General features: G+C 38.8%; 1 protein-coding gene across 5 annotated transcripts in view; it reads left to right on the top strand.

Moving 5' to 3' along the window:
• Positions 1-24,713, top strand: part of TBC1D5 (TBC1 domain family member 5) — a 365,348-nt gene that overhangs the window by 214,672 nt on the left and 125,963 nt on the right. For all 5 annotated transcript variants that reach the window (XM_014051938.2, XM_014051928.2, XM_087712828.1 and 2 more), the window contains 5 exons: positions 483-585; positions 6,784-6,872; positions 8,022-8,072; positions 8,158-8,227; positions 10,146-10,318. In XM_014051938.2, the coding sequence (XP_013907413.1) occupies positions 483-585; positions 6,784-6,872; positions 8,022-8,072; positions 8,158-8,227; positions 10,146-10,318 (486 nt within the window). The remainder of the gene's footprint in view (positions 1-482; positions 586-6,783; positions 6,873-8,021; positions 8,073-8,157; positions 8,228-10,145; positions 10,319-24,713) is intronic.

Below are 24,713 nucleotides of genomic sequence, written 5' to 3'. Positions count from 1 at the left end.
TCCTTCTGTATCTTAAGCCTGTCTTCTGGAGTATTGGCTATTCCTGCCAGCTTGGTGTCATCTGCAAATTTGATGAGTTCCCCATTTATTCCCTCATCCAAAACATTGATGAAGATGTTAAAGAGTACTGAGCCTAAAATACAGCCTTGGAGTACTCCACTACATACTTCCATGCAGATGCAGTTCCATTGAGGATTACACATTGAGTGCGGTTGGTCAGCCAGTTATGAATCCATCTGGTGGTGATGCTGTCCAATCCATATTCTTCTACTTTATCTAGTAGTAGGTTATGGTCTACCTTATCAAGTGCCTTACTGAAATCCAAGTAAACTATATCGACGGCATTCCTCTGATCCACTAATTTTGTCACTTTGTCAAAGAATGCAATAAGATAAGATAACAATTGAAACCTATTGTAATCCTAAATCATTTTGAGTTCTGTCATTTATATTAGGGTTGTTTTTGTTTTTGTTTTACATCAGATTTCCTGAAATGCAGTATTTCCAGGAAGAAAATGTGAGGAAAATTCTTACTGACATTCTCTTCTGTTACGCTCGGGAAAATGAGCAGTTACTTTATAAACAGGTAATGAAACATATACAAGTGGCATCCTCGATTCAACATTTTCCTATACTTCACACAATTAATTGAACTGCAAGACAGTTTTTATTATTCTAAAACTGGGCATAAAGATTTAGAAAATGAAAAATAAACCATTTTATTTGTTATGTTATAAAGAAAACAAGCCATTGATGCAAATATTGTCCCTATCATGGTAAAGTACTCCTTCAAATTGTTTTCAGTACTGCTGAAACTTATTTCCCCTTTTTTTTAAAGTCACAAATTCTTGTTAACTTCATTGCACTGCTTGCTAAAGCTTATTGAAAGAGATAAAAGGAAAAACCTTGATGTCAGTTCTCCTGCTAATAAAAATTAAAACATGTATAAGTTGGGTTGGGTTTTCCTGGAAATAATATGAGGCCTGAACTTGCAGTTTTAAAGAGTAAAGATTGTTTGATTCCAATAATTTTAAATGCTTTACATCCTAAAACAGGATTGAAATGGTTTAAGTAACTAAGGTCCTCATATCAATCAGGAAAAAATATAAACCATAAAATTCTATTCTATCCTTGTTTACTGTAAGAATCATTTCCATTTCCAAGTGAGGATGAGCTGAAGCTGCCAAACAATTATCTCTCCCTTTAATAATACAAATAGACTGAAATATGGTATTGAAATAAAATGACTGAAGGATAAGTCTCAGAAACAACCTAACATTTGCTAAAATGAACAACTCATCTTATCTTAATTGGATGTGCTTTATTACATGAAAGCTGCATGTGTAGTCAGACCATTTTTTTTAAAAAAAAAAATTCCATTTCCTCACATGCTGTTAAGTTGTACTACGTTACCTGCTAAAAATAGACCATATTGTTAATACCTATGAGATTTTATTGAATTAATCAATGATATTGTTATCATTTTCTGAAATATTTTGCTGAGTTAACTGAAGCTGGAGAGATTCTATAAGTGGTATTCATGAATTTTGACAGACTGGTCAAATGAAGCTCTTCTTTTATTTGTTCATGTTTGATTAATCTACTAAGCAGTTTTCATTAAAGAACAGGTTCAGTTTTGTGATCCTACTTGCTGTCAAGGAAGGAAATGTTTCTGCTTCTGTTTTTGTGTCATTCCCATGATTTACCTAGAGGTAAAAGTACTGTGGGAAGTAGTGGATATTTAAGTTGCTTAGCATTTGTGCACATTAATTGCCAATAATAAGAATTTACATGTATATTATTAAAACTCTACAACTTTTAACTTGACATTTTCAACTAGTGTACCTCAGATGAGTTAACTTACAATATGCAGAATCTGTTGTTGCCATGGAATTGAAATTTGGCAAATTTTATAAAACATTTTATGACAGAAAATTATCATAAGGCATTTTATGACAATACAAATCTTCTGAAATAGTTCAAGGATATAGCCCTGAATACCATTCTAAACTTTTAAAAACTTTTCCAATACATTCCAGTATAACTGACATTGTTAAAGGCATGGTAAGGTACCTGGTAAGAAAATATGGCTGAACTGATGATCTAACAAGTCGCAAGTTGTCTAGTATCTTATAATATTTCATGGATAATCATACTAAAATGTATTGATGTTATCCAAAATATTATTATATCATCTAATAATTTATCAAGATATTTAATTAATTCTACATTTTAAATATATTACATAAGTTGTAAAGTTTTAATTTTTCAGAATTTTTAATAATTCTAATTTCAATTGTTGCTTGAATTCTTGTCCAATATGATTCTTTAAATAAAGTTTAGGCACCTTCCCTTGTCAAAAAGTTTCTTAAAGTTGAAATTGCTAGCAAAAAATCAGCTTTATGATTTTAAAGTCTTTGTAATTATGAAGTATTTTCACCTGCACATATTGTATTTTTGGAGTCTAAAATGCAGCAAGGTTTTGAAGAGGAAATTTTTTTAAAAAAGTTTTTGCACTCTGCAAACCTCCCCAAAATGGCCCATTTTTTGCAAAAACAGGCCCATTGATTTTCAAAAGAGGCATGAATAAACTCTAGGAGGCTTATAGAGTACTCCTGGGGGTGAGAGCCCCAAAACGACCAAAATATGGCCCATTTTTTCTGTCAAAAAAAGGGCATGGATAGCCTTTAGGAAGCTTATAGAGTGCTGCTGGGAGCTGGGGGGCAAAAAAGGGCCGATTTTCATTCATTTCTGCCCTCCCCAGCTCCCAGGAGCTCTCTGAGTGCCTTCTAAATGCTATGCCATTTTGGTGAAGGGGGTGGAGTTTCAGGAGGCAAAAAATGCTGTATTCAGCAGTGACGTGCGGTGAGGTTCACAGCCGGTGAGGCAATCGGGCAAAAGCTGCCCTATGTTTGCCAGCGCCAGCCTTCCCCGAAGCCCTGAGGTGTCCCGCTCTATGGTGCGGCTTTCCGCCATAGAGCGGGATACGTCGGGGCTTCGAGGGCGGCTTCAGTGGAGGAGAGAAAGAAGGGGAAACCCGCGGCTAGGCAGTCCGCTCATACACCCGTGCCCCCGGCCACACACTTCCCCCTTTGCAAAAAGGCGAAGTTGAAGCAACAGCGGGAAAAGCAGAGCCAGACCCGAAGGCGGTTTGAGGGGATTAAAGAGAAAGCGAGGGGCCGGAGAGGAGCGAGACGCAGTGCTTCTTACTCGGCTTGGAGAGGCATGGACGGTGGGGTGGGGGACTCCTGGCTCAGTCCTTCTCCCTCAGCGGCCTCTGAGTCAGGGCGGAAGGACGGCCGGAGAGACTCGGGTTAGCAAGCTGCGCATAGTGCTGAGAAGCAGCAGCACAAGGGTCACTCCCACCACCTTCCAGCCTCCCTCCATCCGTCTCCTCCCAACTCTTTTCGCCATGCGAGTTGAGAGAAGATGGACGGAGGGAGGCTGGAAGGCAGCGGGGGCGCCCTTTGTGCCGCTGCTTCTCAAAGTGCTGTGCGCGGCTTGCTCACCCGAGTCTCTCCGGCCATCCTTCCGCCCTGACTCAGAAGCCGCTGAGGGAGGAGAGGACGGCCGGAGAGACTTGGGCAAGCAAGCCGCGCACAGCACTCCAAGAAGCAACGGCACAAGGGGCGCCCCGGCGCCTTCCAGCCTCCTTCTGTCCATCTCCTCCCAACTCGCGCAGCGAAAAGAGGGTTTAAAGGGACCGGCAAGCGGCAAAAGAGAAAGCCATCACGTGATGACGAGCCTGCTTGCCGCTCCAGCGTGCCTCCTTGGTTGCAAAAGCGGAGAGGTCCTCTGGGCATGTGCAGAGTGCCACCTTCATTAAACCCAAGTCGGGCTGAGTTTCCTTTTTTTTTAACCGTGAGGCGGTTTAGCGGGATGGAATGGCTGCACTGAATCGTGAGGGCGCACACACACCACTGTCTTTAAAACTATGCCGCCGTGCCGGCCATACAGCGGGACGGCGCGGCAGCATGGCTTTAAAAAATAAAAAATAAAGTGCCAGCCTGCGCGCCAGCAGAGGCAGGTAAAACAAACACACACACACACAAATTACTTATAATAATACAAATTACAATTACTTACAAATTACAATAATTTTGAATTCCTCCCCCCTCCCTCTGACCCACATACCTTTTCCAGCTGTGTCACAGAGGATTTCAACTCTTGTCTGCCATGATGAAAATGTAAAAAATGTAAAAAAAAAAAAAAGGCAAGAGCTGCTGCTGCCAGAGCTTCCAATGGATAACTCTGCTTAACTGTTTAAAAAAAGCCTCTAAAAAAGTGCCCTCTGCAGGAGGAGGCGAGAGAACCACGTGCCTCCTTTGCATAAGGAATTTTTTGCCTTTTAACCCTTGCTTAACTCTGATCAAGTGATCATAAATATAGACTAAAGAGGCACATGGTTCTCTTGCCTCCTCCTGCAGTTAAGCACTAAGCAGAGTCATCCACTATGACTCTGGCAGCAACTACCTTAGCCTTTTTCCTTTTAATTTTCTTTTCTTTTCATGATGACAGTGGTGAGGCCCTGCCTCCCCTGATTGCACGTCCCTGGTATTCAGTGTATAAGACGCACCCAGATTTTTAGCCTCTTTTTTGAGGGAAAAAGGTGCATCTTATACTCTGAAAAATACTGTACTCAGAGAGATGCTTAGAGGCCTCCTGGTTATTAAAATTAAACAAAACAACAGTTACAATCTGAATGGAAAGAAAGATCAGAATATTTGTTATCTGTGGAATTGTCTTTCCCTCACTAATTTTAGATCCTATACTAAAAAGTGATTGAGCCTAATTTAGCTCCATTATTAACATTATTAGCAACTTTATGGTGGAGAAAAGATCGAATCAGCTGGAAGTGTATCCAAACTTTTGTACCTGCCATATTTGCTGTTTTCTTATTTTGAATCTGTAAACAATGTTACATAAATAGCAAATTTGTATTCAAATTTGCAGGAAAATGACTTGTTTAATTTTCTGCTAAACTATTTTGGCATGCTATTATGTTTTCATTTTATTGGAAAAATACAATGAGTTTAAATTTGTTTTCTTAATTATATCTGAAGGATACGTGTAGGTATTAAAATTAAGTAGAATCAGTAGCTAATTTCTTGTATCAAATCTACAAGTAAAGGATGTCTCTGCCAAATTCTTTTGGGATATAATTCCCACACAGACACCCTTATTACAATAATGCAGGCAGTTGTTTAACCTTAAACAACATGTCTCTAAAGATAATTTAATTTACCTAAATGCCGTCTTGAATCAAATAAAATTAAAGCTCTGAATTTGAAGAATCATCTATATATGTTGAGAATATAGTTTATATTTTTAAATAACTTATTGCTTTTATCAGAATATTTGGCCTATTGAACCATTTGAAATTATTATCTGGTTGTACAAAGCAGGGTATTTCATTTCCAGCAAGTCTTTCTTCCCTAAATATCATAAAATATTTGAAAAGATTCTAAAATTAAGAAAGAAAGAATAGTACAATAATGTCATTTCATTCCAATACAAACTGTTGAAGTATAAGAAAGAAGCCCAATGGAACTATCATTAAAACTTTAAATTTACAACAGCTTTTTTTTTTAAAAAAAATCTAACATTATGTGCTGACTATTGTGTCAAGAATTTTAAATTGAAGAAACTGAAATTCTAACTTTACTTCCTTTTTTCAAATTTACACTTCTCTTTTAATTCATTTAATTCATTGATCAGAAGTACTACCAGTACTGAAAAAAAATCTCTCTTTTGAGTTTTGAAAGGAACTTTGGAACCAAGGGTGAATATGGGAAAAGATGTTTCTTCCATTTAAACAACCTACTACAGTGGTGTAAAACTCAAGGCCCATGGCCCACATCTGGTCCGCGGGGTGCTTAAATCTGGCACTGGAAATATCAAAGGACCGGCCCACAGTGCCTCTGTTTTTGGCCGGCAGAGTGCTCCTGGGGGCTGAAAGCAGGCTGCATGGGGCCCTCGTGGGGCCTCCGCACACCCCGTTTTGGCTTGCAGGATGCATCCATCCCATCTCCCTCCTGCTCCCCCCTGCCGACCTGCAATGGTTTTCCAGCCCTTAAAGAAATCCTGTTTGACACCCCTGACTTACTATATAGTAGGACTATGGGTTCCAAACTGTTTTCAATGGCAGTGCTGTGCATTGGCTATAAGGTCATACTTGAAATGCAAGATCACCTTCAAACTACAAACCTGATCCATCATCTTCATTCCTCACTTCCATAAAACATTTCCTAGTGCATTCACATAAATACTGAAAATCATGAGTAAGAACATAAGACATGGTCTACAATATCAGGTAAAATACTTATATAGGCCATTAGTCTGTGACATATAGTGGTCAAATAGGTGGATTCAGTTATCTCACAGCACAGATGTTGATTCTTCAGTTATCATTCTCTATAAGTGTTATTAAATGTATACTGCCTACCATTGAGGAGACACACTACTAACACTAGGACTATTAATCATTGATTGGTACTAGTCTTGATCTTCCATGAAAACCTCAGTGGCTGTAGTCTTTCTTCATAGTAGAGCTGTTATTATTCACAATAGTATTTTTTAAACCAAAAAGAGTTTTAAATAGAGCTAAATGTAAGTGCTCAGTGGCAAACTCATTGATATTCTGCTATTTTAAAATGTGATTTTTCCATTTGAGAATACTGTAAATACGGATTAAAATGTAATCTATATTAAAAGAGCTAGGTAATACAGAGTTGGTAAATGCTGATACACTAGAAAAAATCCAGAGTTTTCTTTTTAATTCTAGGGCATGCATGAACTTTTAGCACCTATTGTCTTTATTCTGCATTGTGACCACCAAGCTTTTCTACATGCAAGTGAAGCAGCACAACCAAGGTAGGCACCCTAGATTTTTTTTCATACAAAATACATTGCTACTAAAATAGAGTATGCATTTGGAACTCCAAAGGTAGTATCAATTGCACTTGTCAATTGCCAAAACTTATTATACTTGAAGAATGATGCAATCACAGAGGAACATATTTTAACATAGATGGAACTGTCCGAAATCTGAAACTATATAATTGTTGCGTTGCTTAGTTCTACTGTTGTAGTTAGATATGGTAGATAATAAATGCTGATGTATGTCATTTTTTAGTTTAAATCTTAAACATAACTGTCAGAACATATCCAAACTTAATATATTGCTGTTTGGATTTCATTTTAAATAAATGTAAGCATATGAATGCAAACATATTTAAAATATGTCACTTAATATTAAAATCTTATATGCATAAGAAAACCTACATTTCACAGATAAGCTAAATATATAAATTTCTGAACTACTTCATGTGCTTTTTTTCAATCCTCAGAAAGATTTTAGACCCAATCTGAAAAGATTTACCGGTTGAAACTACTTAACATAGGTAGTCCTCAAGTTACAAATGTAATGGAGCCTGCCCATTCCATTCGTAACCTGATGAGTCATGAGAATGAATCTCGTACCTTGAATGTGATTACTCCTGCCTTTCCCCCCTGCATTTGCTAATCAAAGATACGATTTGTTAGGTGCATGTGAAGTATTTCAGGGTGGGGAAGGCCTTGCGGGGTGGGGATGGGGGCTAGAGATGGAACAGGCCACCTGCTTAAGATCACCCAAGTCCTCTACAGTCCACTGAAATATCTCATGCTCACCACAATTGCTCCCCTCCCCCCGTCTGCTGCTCTGGGTTACTTGCTGTGCAAAGATCTAGCAAGCTGCCTCTTCTTCAGTTAAATATTGAAATAATATATTGTGGCATTCAGTAATTTGTTATTTCAAATAATTAGATAGTTCTTTCATTGTTTTGCAGGCAACATAACTAGAGTTTTTTCCCCTGATCTATAGAAAGACTAATCTATAGAGAGAGTAAAAGCTCCATTTGTCTTAGCTGGAATTATAATTTTAATGATAAAGGCTAGTTTTACTTAGCTTGCATTTCTGTTATAATTTATTTAAGGAAATTTCCAGAAATAAATGTTTAAATATGAATGTATTTTTTCCAGTGAGGAGATGAATGTTCTTTTGAATCCTGACTACCTGGAGCATGATGCCTAGTATGTTCAATCATTTTCATTCGTTCTTAAATTTATGATGCTGATTATTACAATTATTCTTATGTAATAATACAATCTCTTTCAGTGCAATGTTCACCCATCTAATGAAAACAGCGGAACATTGGTTTTCAACCTATGAGCATGATAGTCAAAAGGTACCTGTTGTAAAAATATTTGAATTAATTATGTCTAATATTGAATGAAGTAAATATGCCATTTAAAATATGTTGTAACAATGTATTTGAAGATTTAATCTTGGACAACTTAAAACGTTTATGGTAAACAAATTTTATAGTTTTTTATTACTGTGTACTATACCACATTAAAACAAAACTACATTAGTGTTTTTCAGACAGACATCACTTATCTGATCAAATCAGATAACTTTGCTGAAAATGTAATTTTCAATATAAACTGCTGTTGTTGTTTTTCCTTTATGCCCAACTTTTAGCAACTCTGTGGGGCTTACAATTAATTGAAAATGCAAAAAAAAAAGGAATCCAAATCAATATATAACCACCACCACCCAAAAAACCCACCCAAGGACCTCACTTCTCATTACTCCCCAAACACTAGGAAAATAATCAGGTTTTTAACAGCTTTCTGAACGTCATCAGATTTTAGCCAGAAAGAACTTTGTGATTTAATTTCAAAAGCAAGTTCTGTAGCAAAGAGGGCATTTTTTTCTGGATCTCAACCGAAAATATTGCCTAATTGATGGGACTTGGTGCATCCATTCTTCCTAATTGCATCAAATGGGCAGAAATAACTGGAAAAGAGCGATCCCTAATATATTTATGTGGTTGTCCCATCAGATGTATATCCTTAATAGATGGGACCCACAACATGCTATGCCTTCCTATTCTGGTGCACTGGGTAGATGTAACAAGGGAGTGATAGTCCTACAAAGGCCCCAAGTCATGTAGGATTTTAAAGGTGTTGACCAACTTCTTGAGTTGCACCCAAAAACAAATCAGGATCCAATAGATGTGACACACTGCAATTTAAATCAACTGAAACTTTAGGATACTCTTCAAGGGTGATTGCATTTAAATTACATTAAGTAGTCCAAATGAGTGGTAACTAGGTTGTAGGCAATTGTGAGAAGGGCTTTTTGGTCCAGGAATGGGCATAACCAGGCCTTATGCCACGAAGGGCTTTGAAGTGATAACTAAAACTTTAAATAGTATCTGAATCGCATAATACACACATATAACAAGAGCTTCCTGTGACTTGTTCTTCACTAGCAGGTGATGAGTTCCTTTAAACAGATCATTGCATGATTATCATTAGGAATAATTAGGACAGAGAAATAGCTGTCTTCAACTTCTTCCATCTGTTCTTCAGGCTACTCTTTTGGCATTACATCATCTTGAGCATTTTGGAAAGCCAAGGAACAGCCCAGATTGGCACACAGGAAAAGATTACATATGAGGAATCTGGTCCAGAGGCTAGCCTCTTCTCATTTTTTGGCTAAACTACAGCCTCTTCCAAACTGGGAAAACCCCAATCTCTTCTGGAAACCCACAAAGACTATCATTTACCTAGGACAGGCTAATCAAATATACCCTACCTCACAGAGGGGAGTCTAACCTATCTATTCATTTGAATTTTAAATTAGATATTATGGCATCTCCAAGCTGCATTTCTATGGTGGGATGGGGAGAATCTCCTCTTGATGCTGACTTATTATATTTGGATTGTAGTCTTTGTAGATTAATACAATTAACAATACTGCTTACAACTTTTAAATCTAGAATCATAAGTGGAAAGTTTTCTTTCCCTTTAGTACAGTGGTTCTCAACTTTCCCAATGCTGCGACCCTTTAATATAGTTCCTCATGTTGTGGTGACCCCAACCATAAAATTGGTGTAAAATATGTGTTTTCCGATGGTCTTAGGCGACCCCAAAGGGGTCCCGACCCACAGGTTGAGAACCACTACTTTAGTAGAATGTTCAGTGCAAGAGATATATATTTATGATTCCATAGTCATGATAATCTTTTGGTAAATTCTTTTGATCATCTCAGTTAATAATTGATTTAATTTTTTTCGTTTGTATCCATTTTAATAGGAAAAAGATGCTGTGATGACCCCTATTCCATTTGCAAGACCACAAGATTTAGGTCCATCAATAGCTATTGTTGCAAAAGTTAATCAGATCCAAGATCATTTGCTAAAGAAACATGACACTGAACTTTACATGCATCTGAATAGACTTGAGATTGCACCACAAATTTATGGGCTGTAAGTATTTGTTTTGATTAATTTTTAAATTTAGAAAATGTTAAAATGTTAAATTTAAAACACATCAAAAGCAACTTTCAGTGATTTCCATCCATCATATGTGTCCCCTCTACTCTCATATTTCTACATATATTCCAGAGTTCAGCACTTAAGAGTTTGCAAATATAATTTGTTGGGCTATGATAAAATCATAGAAAATAGAACCAGAAAAGCTTATTCTTTTACACCTTTTTTTTTTTTTGGGGGGGGGGGGAGAGCATGTTAACAACTCTCAGTTCCAAACTTAGACAGACATTAGATTATCAATTTAATAATGAACTAACAGGTTAACTAACTGTTAGTCACTTAAATGCTATGCTTGCAACAAATATTACAGCAAGAGTTACATTTCCTCAGGATAGCCTGCTGGAGTCGTGTACTTGGGATTTGCAGGTTCAATTTCATAAATAATGAAAGCTGACTCTTTTTTTCCTTCTTAATTTTTTCTTTTTCTTTCTGATATATCCTTAACTTTTCAACTTTTCTTCTCATTCTCAATTTCCAGTTGTCCATTTAGGCACCTCTTACCTATATGAAATTAAACACTAGAGGTTTAAAGTTTCCCACACTACCATGATTTCATTTAACATGTCATTAAAATATGGATTGAAGGGGAATGATGTATGATTGGCACCAGGAATTGATTTGTTATTCTTAAGTCCAGGAAACTATCTGGAAGGTCCTCTTTCTGTTGTTATTTTTTAGCAAGCAAGCAAGAAGCCTAGCATATAAGTTAGAAATTCTAGCATTAGCCAGCTGTGTTCTGTTGAAGCATACAGATTCACCTTGCTCATTCTATGTCCCCCCGGCAAATCAGTGCAGATGGCTTCCTTAACTATTAGTGTTCATAGCAAAATTTTTGCAAATAAAACACCATAAGAATGATAAATGAATACAGATTGCATCCTGTATACAGGGTAAATGGCTACTAATGTTTTTTTTTCCTCAGTATAAAATAATGTAATGTTTCAGACATATCAGCATTTTATAATGTTAATTAAAAGTAAGATATTGTATTAAAGATACTATAAATATTGTGCTCTAATTTCTCTATATAAAGATCATTTAAATAGAAATAAAATACAGAACAGAATTAAAGCAAAGTTACAGTTCTTAGTGAGCATATCCCTATCAATATTGAGTAAAATGTTTAATACATAGAGGCTTAGTCCCTGTATTATTTAATTTTTTCAGAAATTATATAAAATGAATATAATTTATTTTACATAATTCATTTTCAATAGGGTGGGTGGGTATGTATGTATGTATGTATGTATGTATGTATGTATGTATGTATGTATGTATGTATGTATATGCTTTCCATCAGCCTATATAAATTAATGTTTGTAAAGTTGGACTCAGACCAAAGAAGCACCTGGTTGAAAAATATATTCAGTTATGTAATTAATTGATTGTTGTTAGGCAGTTACAGTTTATCAACTTAATCTATTTCAAATAGTTATTTTTGTGATGATTAAATTAGAGGGGAGGGCATTATGCATACCATCTTGACTGCCCAAAGGGAAAATGGCACATTTATTTAACTCTAAGTAAATAAATGATACCATAGATTTTAAAAAGTTGTAGTTGAAATGCTACTACCAACAAATTAGAGAATAATAAATTGAGTCCACATTGTTCACACCTGATTTAGATATAATGGTTAGCTGCCATGATTTGCATTATAGCAATGAATCTGGAACAAGGGATGGATATTACTTTCTGCTAAATTTTCAGCAGAACTAATTTCTTCTAAGCCAGAGATAGCCAACTTGTAGACTCAAAATTTATCGTGCATAATAGTACTGAAGATAGATTACTTAAATATATGGTTTGAAATGGCCAAAATCTTGGAAGGTGCCATGTTACTAACCTCTTATCTATGTATTTTATCTATTAATTTGCTTATCAGATTGTAAAGTGCTGTATAACAGAGTTCTCCAACCTTTCTGGTTTTGCAGATCAGCTGGAGGGTGGGGATGGTTCTGTGCAAACAGGTGGCACACAATTCTATTTGTGTGCACACTGTGCACCTGTACCTCTTCATTCACACAAATTGAGTGTATATGCATGTGCTTGCCTGCTCCCTACACAAGTGGAGATGCACGAATGGACTTGCCCACCATTTCCGCAATCCGGTTCTGAACTGCTCAAGGCCCAGTAATGGGCTGCAGCCTGGGGATTATGGACTCATGCTGTATAACACATGTAATAACTTTGGGTGGCATACAAAATTCAGAAGCTTTCTGTGAAATACTCTGCAAAGAGAAAAACAGCATTTTTCTTAATGGATGTGCTTTTTCTTTTGGAACTGGTTATTGAAAATTGGCATTTAATGGCGTGACCCGTCAAAAGCACGGACGGCAAAAGCGCGATCGACAAAATCGCGCCTTTGACGTCATCACAGCGCGACGAAAAAGATCGAAAAATTCAAATAAAAATTAATAAAAATTAAATTAAAGCAAGCCGATTCACATAAAGGTAAGGGTTAGGGTTAGGGTTAGGTTAAGGGTTAGGGTTAGCTTTAGAGCGTTAGCGTTAGCGTTAGGGTTAGGATAAGGGTTAGCGTTAGGTTTTTCGTTACTTTAACGGTTAGGTTTTGGGTTAGGTTTAGGGTTAGGTTAAGAGTTAGGTTTAGGGTTAGGTTTAGGGTTAGGTTTGGGGGGCTTAGGGTAAGGTTTTCGCTTTATTTTTACAATTTTTCGATCTTTTTCGTCGCGCTGTGATGACGTCACAGCGCGCTTTTGTGGTGGAACCATTTAATGGCAGATTTATTTATTTGTTTATTTATTTATTTATATATTTATTTATTATTTATTTATTAGACTTATATACTGCTTCATAGGGGTTTCAGCCCTCTCTAAGCGGTTTACAGATTTTTAGCAAATTGAGTCAGCAAATTGCCCCCACAGTCTGGGTCCTCATTTCACCCACCTTGGAAGGATGGAAGGCTGAGTCAATCTTGAGCCGGTGAGATTTGAACCGCTGAACTGCAGATAACAGTCAGCTGAAGTGGCCTGCAGTACTGCACCCTAACTACTGTGCCACCTCGGCTCCTTAATACTCATCTTGATAATCTCATCACATTTTTACTATTCACTATTAACCAGAAAACATATACAAATGCTCACTTCTCTTCTGAATAAACTGACAGGTGAAATAGGTGTGAAGAAACTAGTAGTTATGCAGGCATTCAAGTAAGTAGAGAAAGGTGACATAAGGCAATGAGATGAGTGATGACCATCTGTTGCGTAGGATAATTAATTTTACAATTGGAACTTTATTTACAGATAAGTGCCTAGTGATTTGTAATCTGTCATTAAACGTACCATTGTAACAATTCACTTCAAACTTCAAATGGAATTATGTATTATTTTATTTCTAATAATACGTTAATGTATAGTAATTTTTATGTGTAATGTTGGATATTATATACTTTTTTTCCCTGTAATGACTGTTTCAATTATTTCCTAAATGTTAGTGGAGTATGAGTCTATTTCTGATTCAGAGTAGAGGCAATAATTTTGCTAAAAGTTTTTTAAAGATTAAAAAAACAAAGATATTCAAAAGGTTTTCATATTTCTCTATTCACTATATTCAATTACAGGTCAGCGTTAGAAGAAGCCTGTTAAAATGATCTTATTTAATCCAGTCTAAAAGAAAATATGCCATCTAAACCATTTATGTTTGATAGCTATCCACTTAAGACCCTTTTAATATCTTACTTCATGTAAAGCCGATGTTTCTTGAATATCAGAAAAAGAAAACAGATCATTTATACAACATCTCTCAATAAAATAGATGTCCATACAACTTTATAACAAAGTATCTGACCACTTAACGCAATATAGCCCAACCAAATAAGCTGTGACCAGGGTAATACTCAGTGGTAAGATTAATTTTTTTTTACTACCAGTTCTGTGGGCGTAGCTTGGTGTGCGTGACATGGCTTGGTGGGCATGGCTTAGTGGGCATGGCAGAGGAAGGATACTGTAAAATCTCCATTCCCTCCCCACTTCAGGGGAAAGTTACTGCAAAATCCCCATTTCCTCCCGATCAACTGGGACTCAGGAGGTAGAGAATAGATGAGGGGGGGGCAATCAGAAGTGGTATTTACCAGTTCTCAGAACTACTCAAAATTTCCACTACTGGTTCTCCAGAACTGGTCAGAACCTGCTGAATACGACCTCCCCTAATACTGCTATACATTAAAAATATCCCAGAAACTACCAACAGACTATTACAACCAGATGGTATCACCATAGCACACAAACCATATAAAGCCCTCCAAAACATCCTAAGTAAATCAAAAGAGCCAGCAGTTCAGCGGGGGGAACCCAGGAATCATCTACAATATACAGTGTAAGGATAGCTATTATGTGAGATAAATTAGCAGAGCACATATATGAAAACCAACTTGCAGTCAGAAGACATCATAAAAACTCCTTAGTTTCACAACATGAACAAACGTAATAATAGTTTCAGCTAGGAAACAACATCCTGGACCAAACAAAATCCAAAAATGCTACAGAATTCCTGGAAATCTAGCCATCAACTGTCACATAGAAACAACATATATACTATTCAGATAGTCAAAGATAATCAAAACCCTAAAAAGGAAACAAAAAGAAGAAAACACTTCCTCATCAACAAACAATGCCCAGATGAGAAGAGATTAACACCAATATTAACATTAGACCAACAATCAAAAGCCAACATTACCCTAATCAAGGAACTACAAAATAAGCTAAAAGTAAACAATAGCCCAATCAATGAACCACCAAGATCACTCTCATCAACATTGGATATGGACAGGTCAAGTCACTAATCTATAAAATGAGAGCAAACTCCACTCCTTACTAGCATTGATGATGCTGGTAGTTTGGTAATGAAACATCTGCAAGAAAACAACCAAACTCAGAGTCTACCAAGTCCCCCACAATGTTTAGTCCAAATATACATTATGTAAAGACAATGTTTTTTGAGTTACTGTGTTCATATCACAGAAACACAGTTAAGATTTAACTAGGCATATTGTGCTAGACCAGCGGTGTCAAACTCAATTTCATTGAGGGCCACATCAGCATTATAGTTGTCCTCAAAGGGCCAGTTGCATGTAAGACTATGATGATTCTCTGCAGCCAGGTGGACATCGCTGGGTCAGCATGGCAGGCTGGTCACTGCCAGGTTGTCGTGGCTGGGTTGGCATGGTTGGCTTGATACCACTCACTGGGTTTAGCTGACTTGGGACCGAACAAGTCACACTGGCTAAGTCAATATGGGGACAATTCAGTTCCCCACAAGCTTCTGGTCTCCCCAAACTGCTGGCAGCTAAGTGCATGCGCGCGCATGCGCACACACACCACATTCTAAGTTTAGGGAAGGAGAGGACCTTCTCCCCAAACCCAGACATGATTGACAATTTGCAAGTTCAGATGTGGATAAAAGACTCCAAGCTTCGAGTGGTTTGTGTGTGTGTGTGTGTGTGTGTGTGGGCGTGCGCGTGCACAGTATGCCAAAGGAGATTTTCCCCAATCCTAGATATCATTGGCATTTCCTTGCCCCTTACTCCCTCCCAGCACAGCAGGAGGTGGAGGATAACACTACTAGGTCTGGAAGCGCGAAGGAGAAAGTTTGCACAAAGTAGTATAAGAGGAGGAGGCAAGGGAGCAGTGTTCCCCGGTCCTGCATAAGGAAGGATGGTCCTTCTTGAAAAGGAATCCCCATTTGTAATCATGTGATAAGGATGCAGACTTGTTGGGTCAGCCTTCCCTGCCATCCCCCATTCTTTCCAGAGATCTATTGAGGCAGAAGATGGACTGTCGAAATTGCTTCATGCAAACTTTCTCCTCCACACTTCCACATGCAGCAACGTTGTCCTCCGCTTCCTATGGCAGGCCAAGCAAGGCTGAAACAGGGAATCTAGAGGTTTCCAGCGGAAGAAGGTGAAACCTGGGTGAGTCCCAAAGTCTTATCCACTAAAGGAGCCTCGCCGTCCTTCTCAGGCCATGCAGAGAACCCTTGCAAAATATTGCAGGCTGTTCAGAGTCCTGGGTAGTGGAGGGCAAGTGTCCAGCCTGGCTCTCAAGTTCCCAGGGCACCAAGACCCCACAGCCCAGACTCAATTTCCCAAGGAAGTGTCTAGCCAGGCTTACATCCTCCTCAAGGCTGTTGCTATGGTGCTCACTTTCCTTGGCCAGGTTGATAATGCTGGATGCGCAGGGCAAAATTTGTGGTTCAGAGGGAGGCTCAGTACCTCTCCATGTTAGGAGACATGGCTTTGTAAGCAAAACATCCTCAGTGATATGATGGGAGAGCATCAGGAGAGGCCAGGAGGAGGGAACAAGGGAATGACAAGAGAGCAGCAGAGTGGCCGTGCTAAGGCAGGACTTCCCTCAGACCCTCCCTGTCATTCCAATCTTTCTCCCTCACTTCTTCCTTTTTTCCTCCCTCCTTCCCTGCCTTCCTTCTCATTCCCATTTCCTTCCTCCCTCTCTTCTTTTCTTTCCCATCCACTGCCTCCCCCTTCCTTCTCTGCTTCTCTTCTTCCCTCCACATCCCGGAAGGGGGGAGGGGGGGAAGCACTGTTGATGGCTGTGGCTTACCCATGTGGGGACAGGAGACAGGGTGGGGCCACCCAATGAAAGGGAAGTGCTTATGGGCTGCGGAGCCATGGAGGAGGAAAAGGTGCTGGTGACGGACATGCTACTTCTGCTGGGCTTCCAGATGCTTTGTAGTGACCACCCAGCCAGAACTCAATCAGCAAGCGCTTCCCTTTCACCTAGACGCCAGCGCCCAGGTGCTCACCAGCTCCTGTGTATGCACCCAGGGGAGCATCTGGCCAGGATGGGATGGGATGGGATGGGATGGGGCCAAAGCAGTAGGGGGTTGGCCCTTTGCTGTCTCCATGCTGGCCCCATGGGCCAGATCTAACCATATTGAGGCTGGATCTGGCCCAAGGGCCCTGAATTTGACATGTCTGTGCTAGAGTAAGTGAAGTTCATTCAATAATTTGCTCCTGTAAAAAAATGCTGACCTTTGTTTTTGTTTGAACAACACTCAAAATGGCTACAAAATATAAATACCAAGTATTTACCTATTACAACAGAAATCACAGCCAGGATTCATGTATTAATATAAATTGTCATAGGAAAAGCAAGATTATCATATGGCAAAATATATATTAAATTCTTCTAATCTTTTGCTTTCTAAACATTCTTTCTCCCTATCTCTTTCTCCCCCTCTCCCCCCCCCACACAAACCTATATTCCAGAATTTTAAAAAACCACTAAAATATCAAATCACAACAGATTTAATATCAAGTGTTAACTGTCAAAATTATACATAGTAAGAATGATTAATGTCTTAGATTAAATGGTTTTTAAATATTAATTTTTCTGATCCTTAACCCTAATGAGTTATAGTATTGTATTGTAATTCACTTCACTTTTTGGATTATAGCTAACATTTGTTGAAACAGAAGTTAACTTAGGTTTACTTTTACTTACGTTCTCTTTAAATATTCCTTTACTATATAATAAAAAACACCTATTTTGAAAGGTTAGTAAGTTAAAATAATGGTAAAAATACTACCTTTCATTAACATGTACATTTCTGTACTGACACTCCAAGGGTTGTATTTTTTGTTACATTTATTTACCATTTATCTCACTATGGGACTACTCTAAACAGCTTACAAGAATAAAGAGGAGGAAATGTAAACAGAAATAAAATAATAGAACAATAAACTAAATGATGACAAAGGAACAGAATGAGAAGAAATATATCAATATGACTGCTAAAGAGTTGGATAAGTGGATTGCAGAGAGCAAGGAAAGGGGAGGTAGAGTGAAGAAAGAGGACCACCTACCATGTTTTCCTGAAAATACAATCTATCCCAAAAATAAACCTAGTATGATTTTTAAAGCCCTATGCCCAAAATAAGCCCTAGTTCAATGCGTAATCTGCGGGGATAGGGCGGTGGGCATGACCAGCATTGGAGATGGAGAGTCCACAGGGCCAGATGGTGTCTGGAAGCAGCTGCAGCCTGCACAGGGTGGGGGGAGGTACATGATCCGTACCACTATCTGTCTTTGTGGACCGTGCGACAGAGCTGGAGGACCAGGTTGGACAGCAGGGGCCTAGAATGCAGAAGCTGTGTTATGGCGCCACCCTGCCCCGCCACACCTCACTTCATAACAGCACTGGCAGAGGTAGGATGGGGTGGGAGAGGACAGCAATCTGGTCTACCGGATGCACCATGTGGCTTGCCTGCAGCTGCGATGAAACAGGCAGCCATCTGGCAGGCTGGATCGCTTGCCTCCCACACCCACCTCTGCCTCTGCTTATTGCTGGTGCTACTGCCGCGAGGCAAGGGAAGCAGATGGCAGGGCAGGAGTGGCACCATGCAGTGGCCACTATATGCTTGGCCTTGCCATCCAACCTGGTCCTCCAGCTCTGCCACACACTCTGCAAGCAAAGATAGGCAGTGGGACAGCAGCTAGAAATGATGATGCTTTTCATCCCTCACCTCAGAAGGAAGGAGAAGGAGGAAAAGGGACAGTGGTCACTCAAGGCCTGAATCTTTGCTGGCTGCTCCCTGGGCTGGCTTGTGATTATCCGGCACAGAAGGAAGGGTCTGTTTCTTCCAGATTTGTTCCAGATCTCCCATTCCCATTAACCTGACCTTCCTCCTTGGAGGGTAATGGAGGTCCAGGGTGTACTAAAGCAGAAGAGAAATTGGGGAGGGGGGAGAAGCCATGCAGCTAAGGACAAGGGGCTCGCCCGCCTCTCCATGAGACCTCTCCAAAGATATGGCATGCAAATGTAAAATCCATTCCGTCCAAGTCAGCAGCAGCACTTGAATCAAAAAGAGGAACACTATTGAATTGAATTGAATTTTATTATTTGTATGCCGCCCTTCTCCGGGAAGGACTCAGGGCGGCGAACAATTCAAAAAGGAAAAAGGGGGAACATAAAACAGAATACAGATAATTAAAATAAGCAAGAATCACGCAACCATACAAGTCGAGAGGGGAGGGAACTCATCAACCCCAGGCCTGCCGGCAAAGCCAAATTTTGACGGCTTTTCGGAAGGCCTGGAGAGAGGTGAGGGTCCGAATCCTTGCGGGGAGTTCGTTCCAGAGGGCCGGAGCTGCCACAGAGAAGGCCCTCCCCCGGGTAGTAGCCAGGTGGCATTGGCTAGTAGACGGAACCCGGAGGAGGCCAACCCTGTGTGATCTAATGGGTCTTTGGGAGGTAATTGGCAGCAGGCGGTCTCTCAAGTACCCAGATCCAATACCATGAAGGGCTTTATAAGTTATGACTAGCACTTTGAAGCGTATCTGGAGACTGATCGATAGCCAGTGCAGCTCGCGGAGGATAGGTGTAACGTGGGTGTACCGAGGTGCACCCACAATCGCTCGCGCGGCTGCATTCTGGACGAGTTGAAGTCTCCGAATACTCTTCAAGGGCTGCCCCATGTAGAGCGCATTGCAGTAGTCCAGTCTTGAGGTCACGAGGGCGTGAGTGACTGTTGCGAGCGCCTCCCGGTCCAGGTAGGGACGCAACTGGTGCACCAGGCGAACCTGGGAAAATGCCCCCTGGTCACAGCCGACAAATGGTGTTCTAAGGTCAGCTGTGGGTCCAGGAGGACCCCCAAGTTGCGAGCCCTATCTGAGGGGCGTAAATTTTCATCCCCCAGCCTGAGTGATGGAATATTGACCAAATTCTTGGGACGGAAACACAACAGCCACTCAGTCTTGTCTGGATTGAGTACAAGCTTGTTAACCCCCATCCAGACCCTAACAGCCTCCAGGCACTGGCACATCATGTCAACCGCTTCACTGAGTTGGCACGGGGCGGACAGATACAGCTGTGTATCGTCCGCATATTGATGGTACTTTATCCCGTGCCGTCGAATGATCTCACCCAGTGGCTTCATGTAGATATTAAACAGAAGGGGGGACAGGACCGAACCCTGAGGAACCCCATATTTCAGGGGCCTAGGGGTCGACCTCTTCCCCCCCAACTAACACCGACTGCGACTGTCCGAGAGGTAGGAGGAGAACCACCGAAAAACGGTGCCTCCCACCCCCACCTCTCGCAACCGTCGCAGAAGGATACCATGGTCAATGGTATTGAAGGCCGCTGAGAGGTCAAGAAGCACTAGGATGGAGGAATGACTTCCATCCCTGGCTCTCCAGAGATCATCGGTCAGTGCGACCAAAGCGGTTTCCGTGCTGTAGCCAGGCCTGAATCCAGACTGAAAGGAGTCTAGATAATCGGCTTCAGTTCATATTACAACTCTGGGCTTTGCTTAGAGCTTTGCCTGTGCAAATTTATGATGGGTTTGTCAGGCAAATTACACAGAGATTTGAGATGACGCTTCTGCTTTATTTTCACTACTTTTATTAGCCTCATAACCATTTTTAATCACCAAAAATTTGTGGTCCCAGAGAAGTTATGAGAATCCTTAGTTCAATATGTCTATCAGCTTTTTTTACTTTTGTATATCTGATGAAAAGTGTAATGCAATTAATATTCTTTATCTATTTTAAACTAACTGGATTTAGACCTTGTTTAGTAATTTGTTCTCGTTTGTTGAAAGTAAATGGTATATAAGTTGGTTGAAAAATGTATAGTGATATTTCTTTACTCATGCAACTTAATTATACTGTATGCTGAGGTTAACAACATAACTGTGAGAATGGAATACAGATTTCTTATAGTATTTCTTGATGCAAGTTCTGCACTTTTGATCACTGTCCCTTAAAATACGTTACAGCAAGAAATAAAGATATAGATGCATGGCAAGCACAAGCATATCTTGATAAATGTCTGGAAGAAAAGTAAGATAGGATAGAAAGTTACAATACAGTGCACTGGATTGCATATGTCAGTTAGATAAAGGACTTTGGCCATACATATGATTCAAATATAGGAAAATGTACTTAAAGGCTATTTTTGCTGAATTTGGACAGTTGTTATAGAGAAAAATTGCAAAAGATTCCACAATGATCTGAGAACAGTTATTAACATAAAATTGATCTTTCCTAAACTACCCAGGAAAAATGTCACAATTTCTAGTATGAAAAGAAATGACAAACAGATGTACATAAAAAGAGATACATGATATTTGTGGCAATAATGCACAAAAGGCAAATAAGCCAATATGTTCCATGAAACAAGTAACTTAAATTCAGTTTATATAGTTTGCATGGAACTGCAGCTGAATATATATATTTTAATACTTGTTCAATTTATATGAGATGCTTGCTATCGGCATATAAACTATTGCTTTTAGAAGCAATAGCTTCTAGTTATTGCTAGGAATTTTGGAATAACAATCCCAAAGTTATCTAGAGATCTCAAGATTGAGGAATGCTAGTGTATAAACTGGATGTGGGTCATTAATTTTTTTGTGTTTCTCATTATTATTTGTAAAAGAACAACTTTTTCAATCCATAATAATTAAGGGTGTTTGATTATGTACTGTCATGATGGTGTCAACTCTTAAAGAAAAGACCACATGGAGATTTTGTCAATGATCTGAACCTAATCTGATCCTTCAGATCTTCAATTGGTGCACCCATCACTACTATAACCAGGTCTGTGCTCCTGATCTCTCTTTTTTCATCTTTCCCAGCATTGGAGCCTTTTGCAGTCTTCACATAATATATCTGAATTAGGATAATTTGAGTGTGGTCATTTGGACCTCAAGTAAGAACTCTGGGTTGAAATGTTTGATGATCCATTTGTTTTTGGTTGTCCACAGTATTCTCAGATGTCTTCTCCAACATCAAATTTCAAAAGGACCAATACTGTTTCTATTTTGGCTTTTCAAAGTTCAGCTTTTGCTTCCATATAATCACAGGTAATACCATTGCCTGCATTATTTCTTGTCTTGTAGGAATAGGAATATCATGGTATTGAAATATCTTTTCCAAACCTTTCATAGTTATTCTGCCAAGATCTGATCTGTGGCATATTTCATGACTACATATTCCTTTATTGTTAATAGTTGATCGGAAAAGCACATACTAAGTACCCCTTCAATATTTTTTTTCCTTCTAAGGCTGTTTTTACTTGTTATTAGTTTGTTCTTTATATTTAAATTTAGTTACATTTTTATCACTTTGTTTCTTGATTTTTATTACCAGAGCTTGCAGATTATTTGCATTTCTGGCGATCAGGGTAGCATCATCAAGTGCAGCTTATTGATATTTCTTCCTCCAGTTTTAAAATCATGTTCATCATCTTGCAATCTGTTTTCCCATAATATATATTCAGCTTGTAAAGGAGAAAGTAAAACATTCCTTTGCCAATTTGGAGTCAGTCTGTTTTGACATTTTCTGTCCAAAATGTGGCTTCCTGGCTTATATATGGATTTCACATGAACAGTGAGGTGTTTTTCTTAACATGTTCCACAGATTAACATGATTGGCACAATAAAAAAAACTCGGTAATCATATCATCTGAACCACATGGTAACTTCTGTTTGGTATTCTCAGTTATCAGAAGGTATCAGCCATAATTTCTAATATTCCCATGCCTTTTCTAAAGTATGCTTGAACAGCTGACATATCTTTTTCCATGTAGGGCTTTAATCTACATTAGTTGATTATTTTGCTAGTATGTGAAATTAAGGATCTCCTACAATAATTGGCTCACTCTGTTAAGTCTTCTTTTTTGGTATTGGAATGTAGATTGACTTCTTCTAAACTGTTGACCACAGGGACATTCTCTAACATTGTTTATTAGTTAGAAGTTTTACTAGTGTTTGCCATATTTTTTTAGCTCTCTGATTTAGTAAAGATCAGAATGCTGATCTAGCTTCATCTTTAGAACTAGAGGTTCCTGTAAGTAGGAAACACATTTTAAGATATCTTGGATGTTGACATTTCTACTGTACAATATTCAGTATACTTTTTTCATCTTTGATCTAGTTTGAATCAATTACTTTCCATTGACTCTGTCCACTGCCGTTCTCTATTGTACCAATTTTACAACCCCCTTCTGAGTTCAGAGGTCTTTTGAAAAACTCTCCTTGTTTTTTCTATATCTGTTTCCATCTTCAATGTCTGTAAAGCAGTAGTGGGTTTCCATTATTTTTACTACTGGTTTGCTTGTGTGTATGTGCACACTCAACACTTCTGCGCATGTGCAGAAGCGAGTAGGCAGAGCCTCCTGCTGCCGCTACTACTGATTCCCCTGATCCAGGCCGAACTGGGAGCAAACCACCTCTGCTGTAAAGTTCCTCTCTGATTTTTTTTTCTCTTCCTTTTTTAGCTTTGCTTCTTTTATTGGCCATTACCAGTTTGCGCTATCATCCAGTTTGCTTTCTTCTCTTTCTATATTTTTGGCAGTCTCTTTTCACATTCATTCTTAACAGTTTCTTTAAGGTAATTATATAGTTCCTTTGATTGTCTATCAATAAGGTGCAGAACTTCAGAGCAATTCCAGATATTCTTGAAAATGGTAGTATACTGAATGTTCAAAATCATATCATAAAACTAGATGACTTTCTTTTCCTTTATGTTTGAATTTCCATATGAGGAGTTTGTGATCTGTTACACAAACAGCACCTGATCATGTCCTTGATGCTACTATTAAGCTCTTCCTCTCTTTTTAGCATAACATTGTCGATTTGATTTCTATAAACTCCCATCTGGTGATGTTTATGCATATGGGCCTCATTTTGATTGTTTGAAGACAGAGTTAGCTATGAAAAAATAATTGGAGTGACATTGATAAGTTGGTTTTCTGCTTCATTTTGGATTCCTAAACCATATAATCCAACTAAATTTATTTCTTTAATATTTCCAACTTTGGAATTCAGTCTCCAATCAGAAGCAGCACATTGTACTTGCATGCTTTGTCGATTTCAATTTAAACTTGATCATAAAACTTATCAACCTTCTCTTCTGAATCAATGTTGGAGCATAAACCTGAATGGTCATCACATAAAGGGTTATCCATGAAGTCTAATTGATATTATTTAGTCATAATAGCTTTGTTGCCAAGTACTGTTCTTGATATAACCTTCCTTACCCTGAAAGCTACAGAAATCCTTTTTTGTTTTTCACTTCTAATAAGCAATGTGATCTTGCTAAAAGTGTCCAATACCAATCATTTCACTGTATCTAAACTGTCACTTTGTAGCCATTAATTTATTTCATTTCTCACTGTGTTGAACTTTCCCATGTTCATTCTACTTTTGTTCTGTTTTCCCACAATGAGCCTAACCATACAGTTACAGGTCTTTCTGTATAGCAAAATCATGTCCCAAGGCTTTTAATTTATCCATATCATAAATACTATTAATGCTTCAAAAGATCCTCACTTCTTTTTCAAT

The sequence above is a fragment of the Thamnophis sirtalis genome, unplaced genomic scaffold (genome assembly GCF_051295495.1).
Source record: "Thamnophis sirtalis isolate CommonGarterSnake01/CBP01778 unplaced genomic scaffold, rThaSir2_p1.2 scaffold_4, whole genome shotgun sequence".
Classification (NCBI taxonomy): domain Eukaryota; kingdom Metazoa; phylum Chordata; class Lepidosauria; order Squamata; family Natricidae; genus Thamnophis; species Thamnophis sirtalis.
Note: the sequence above shows the minus strand (reverse complement) of the source record. Positions and strands in the feature narration are given on the sequence as shown.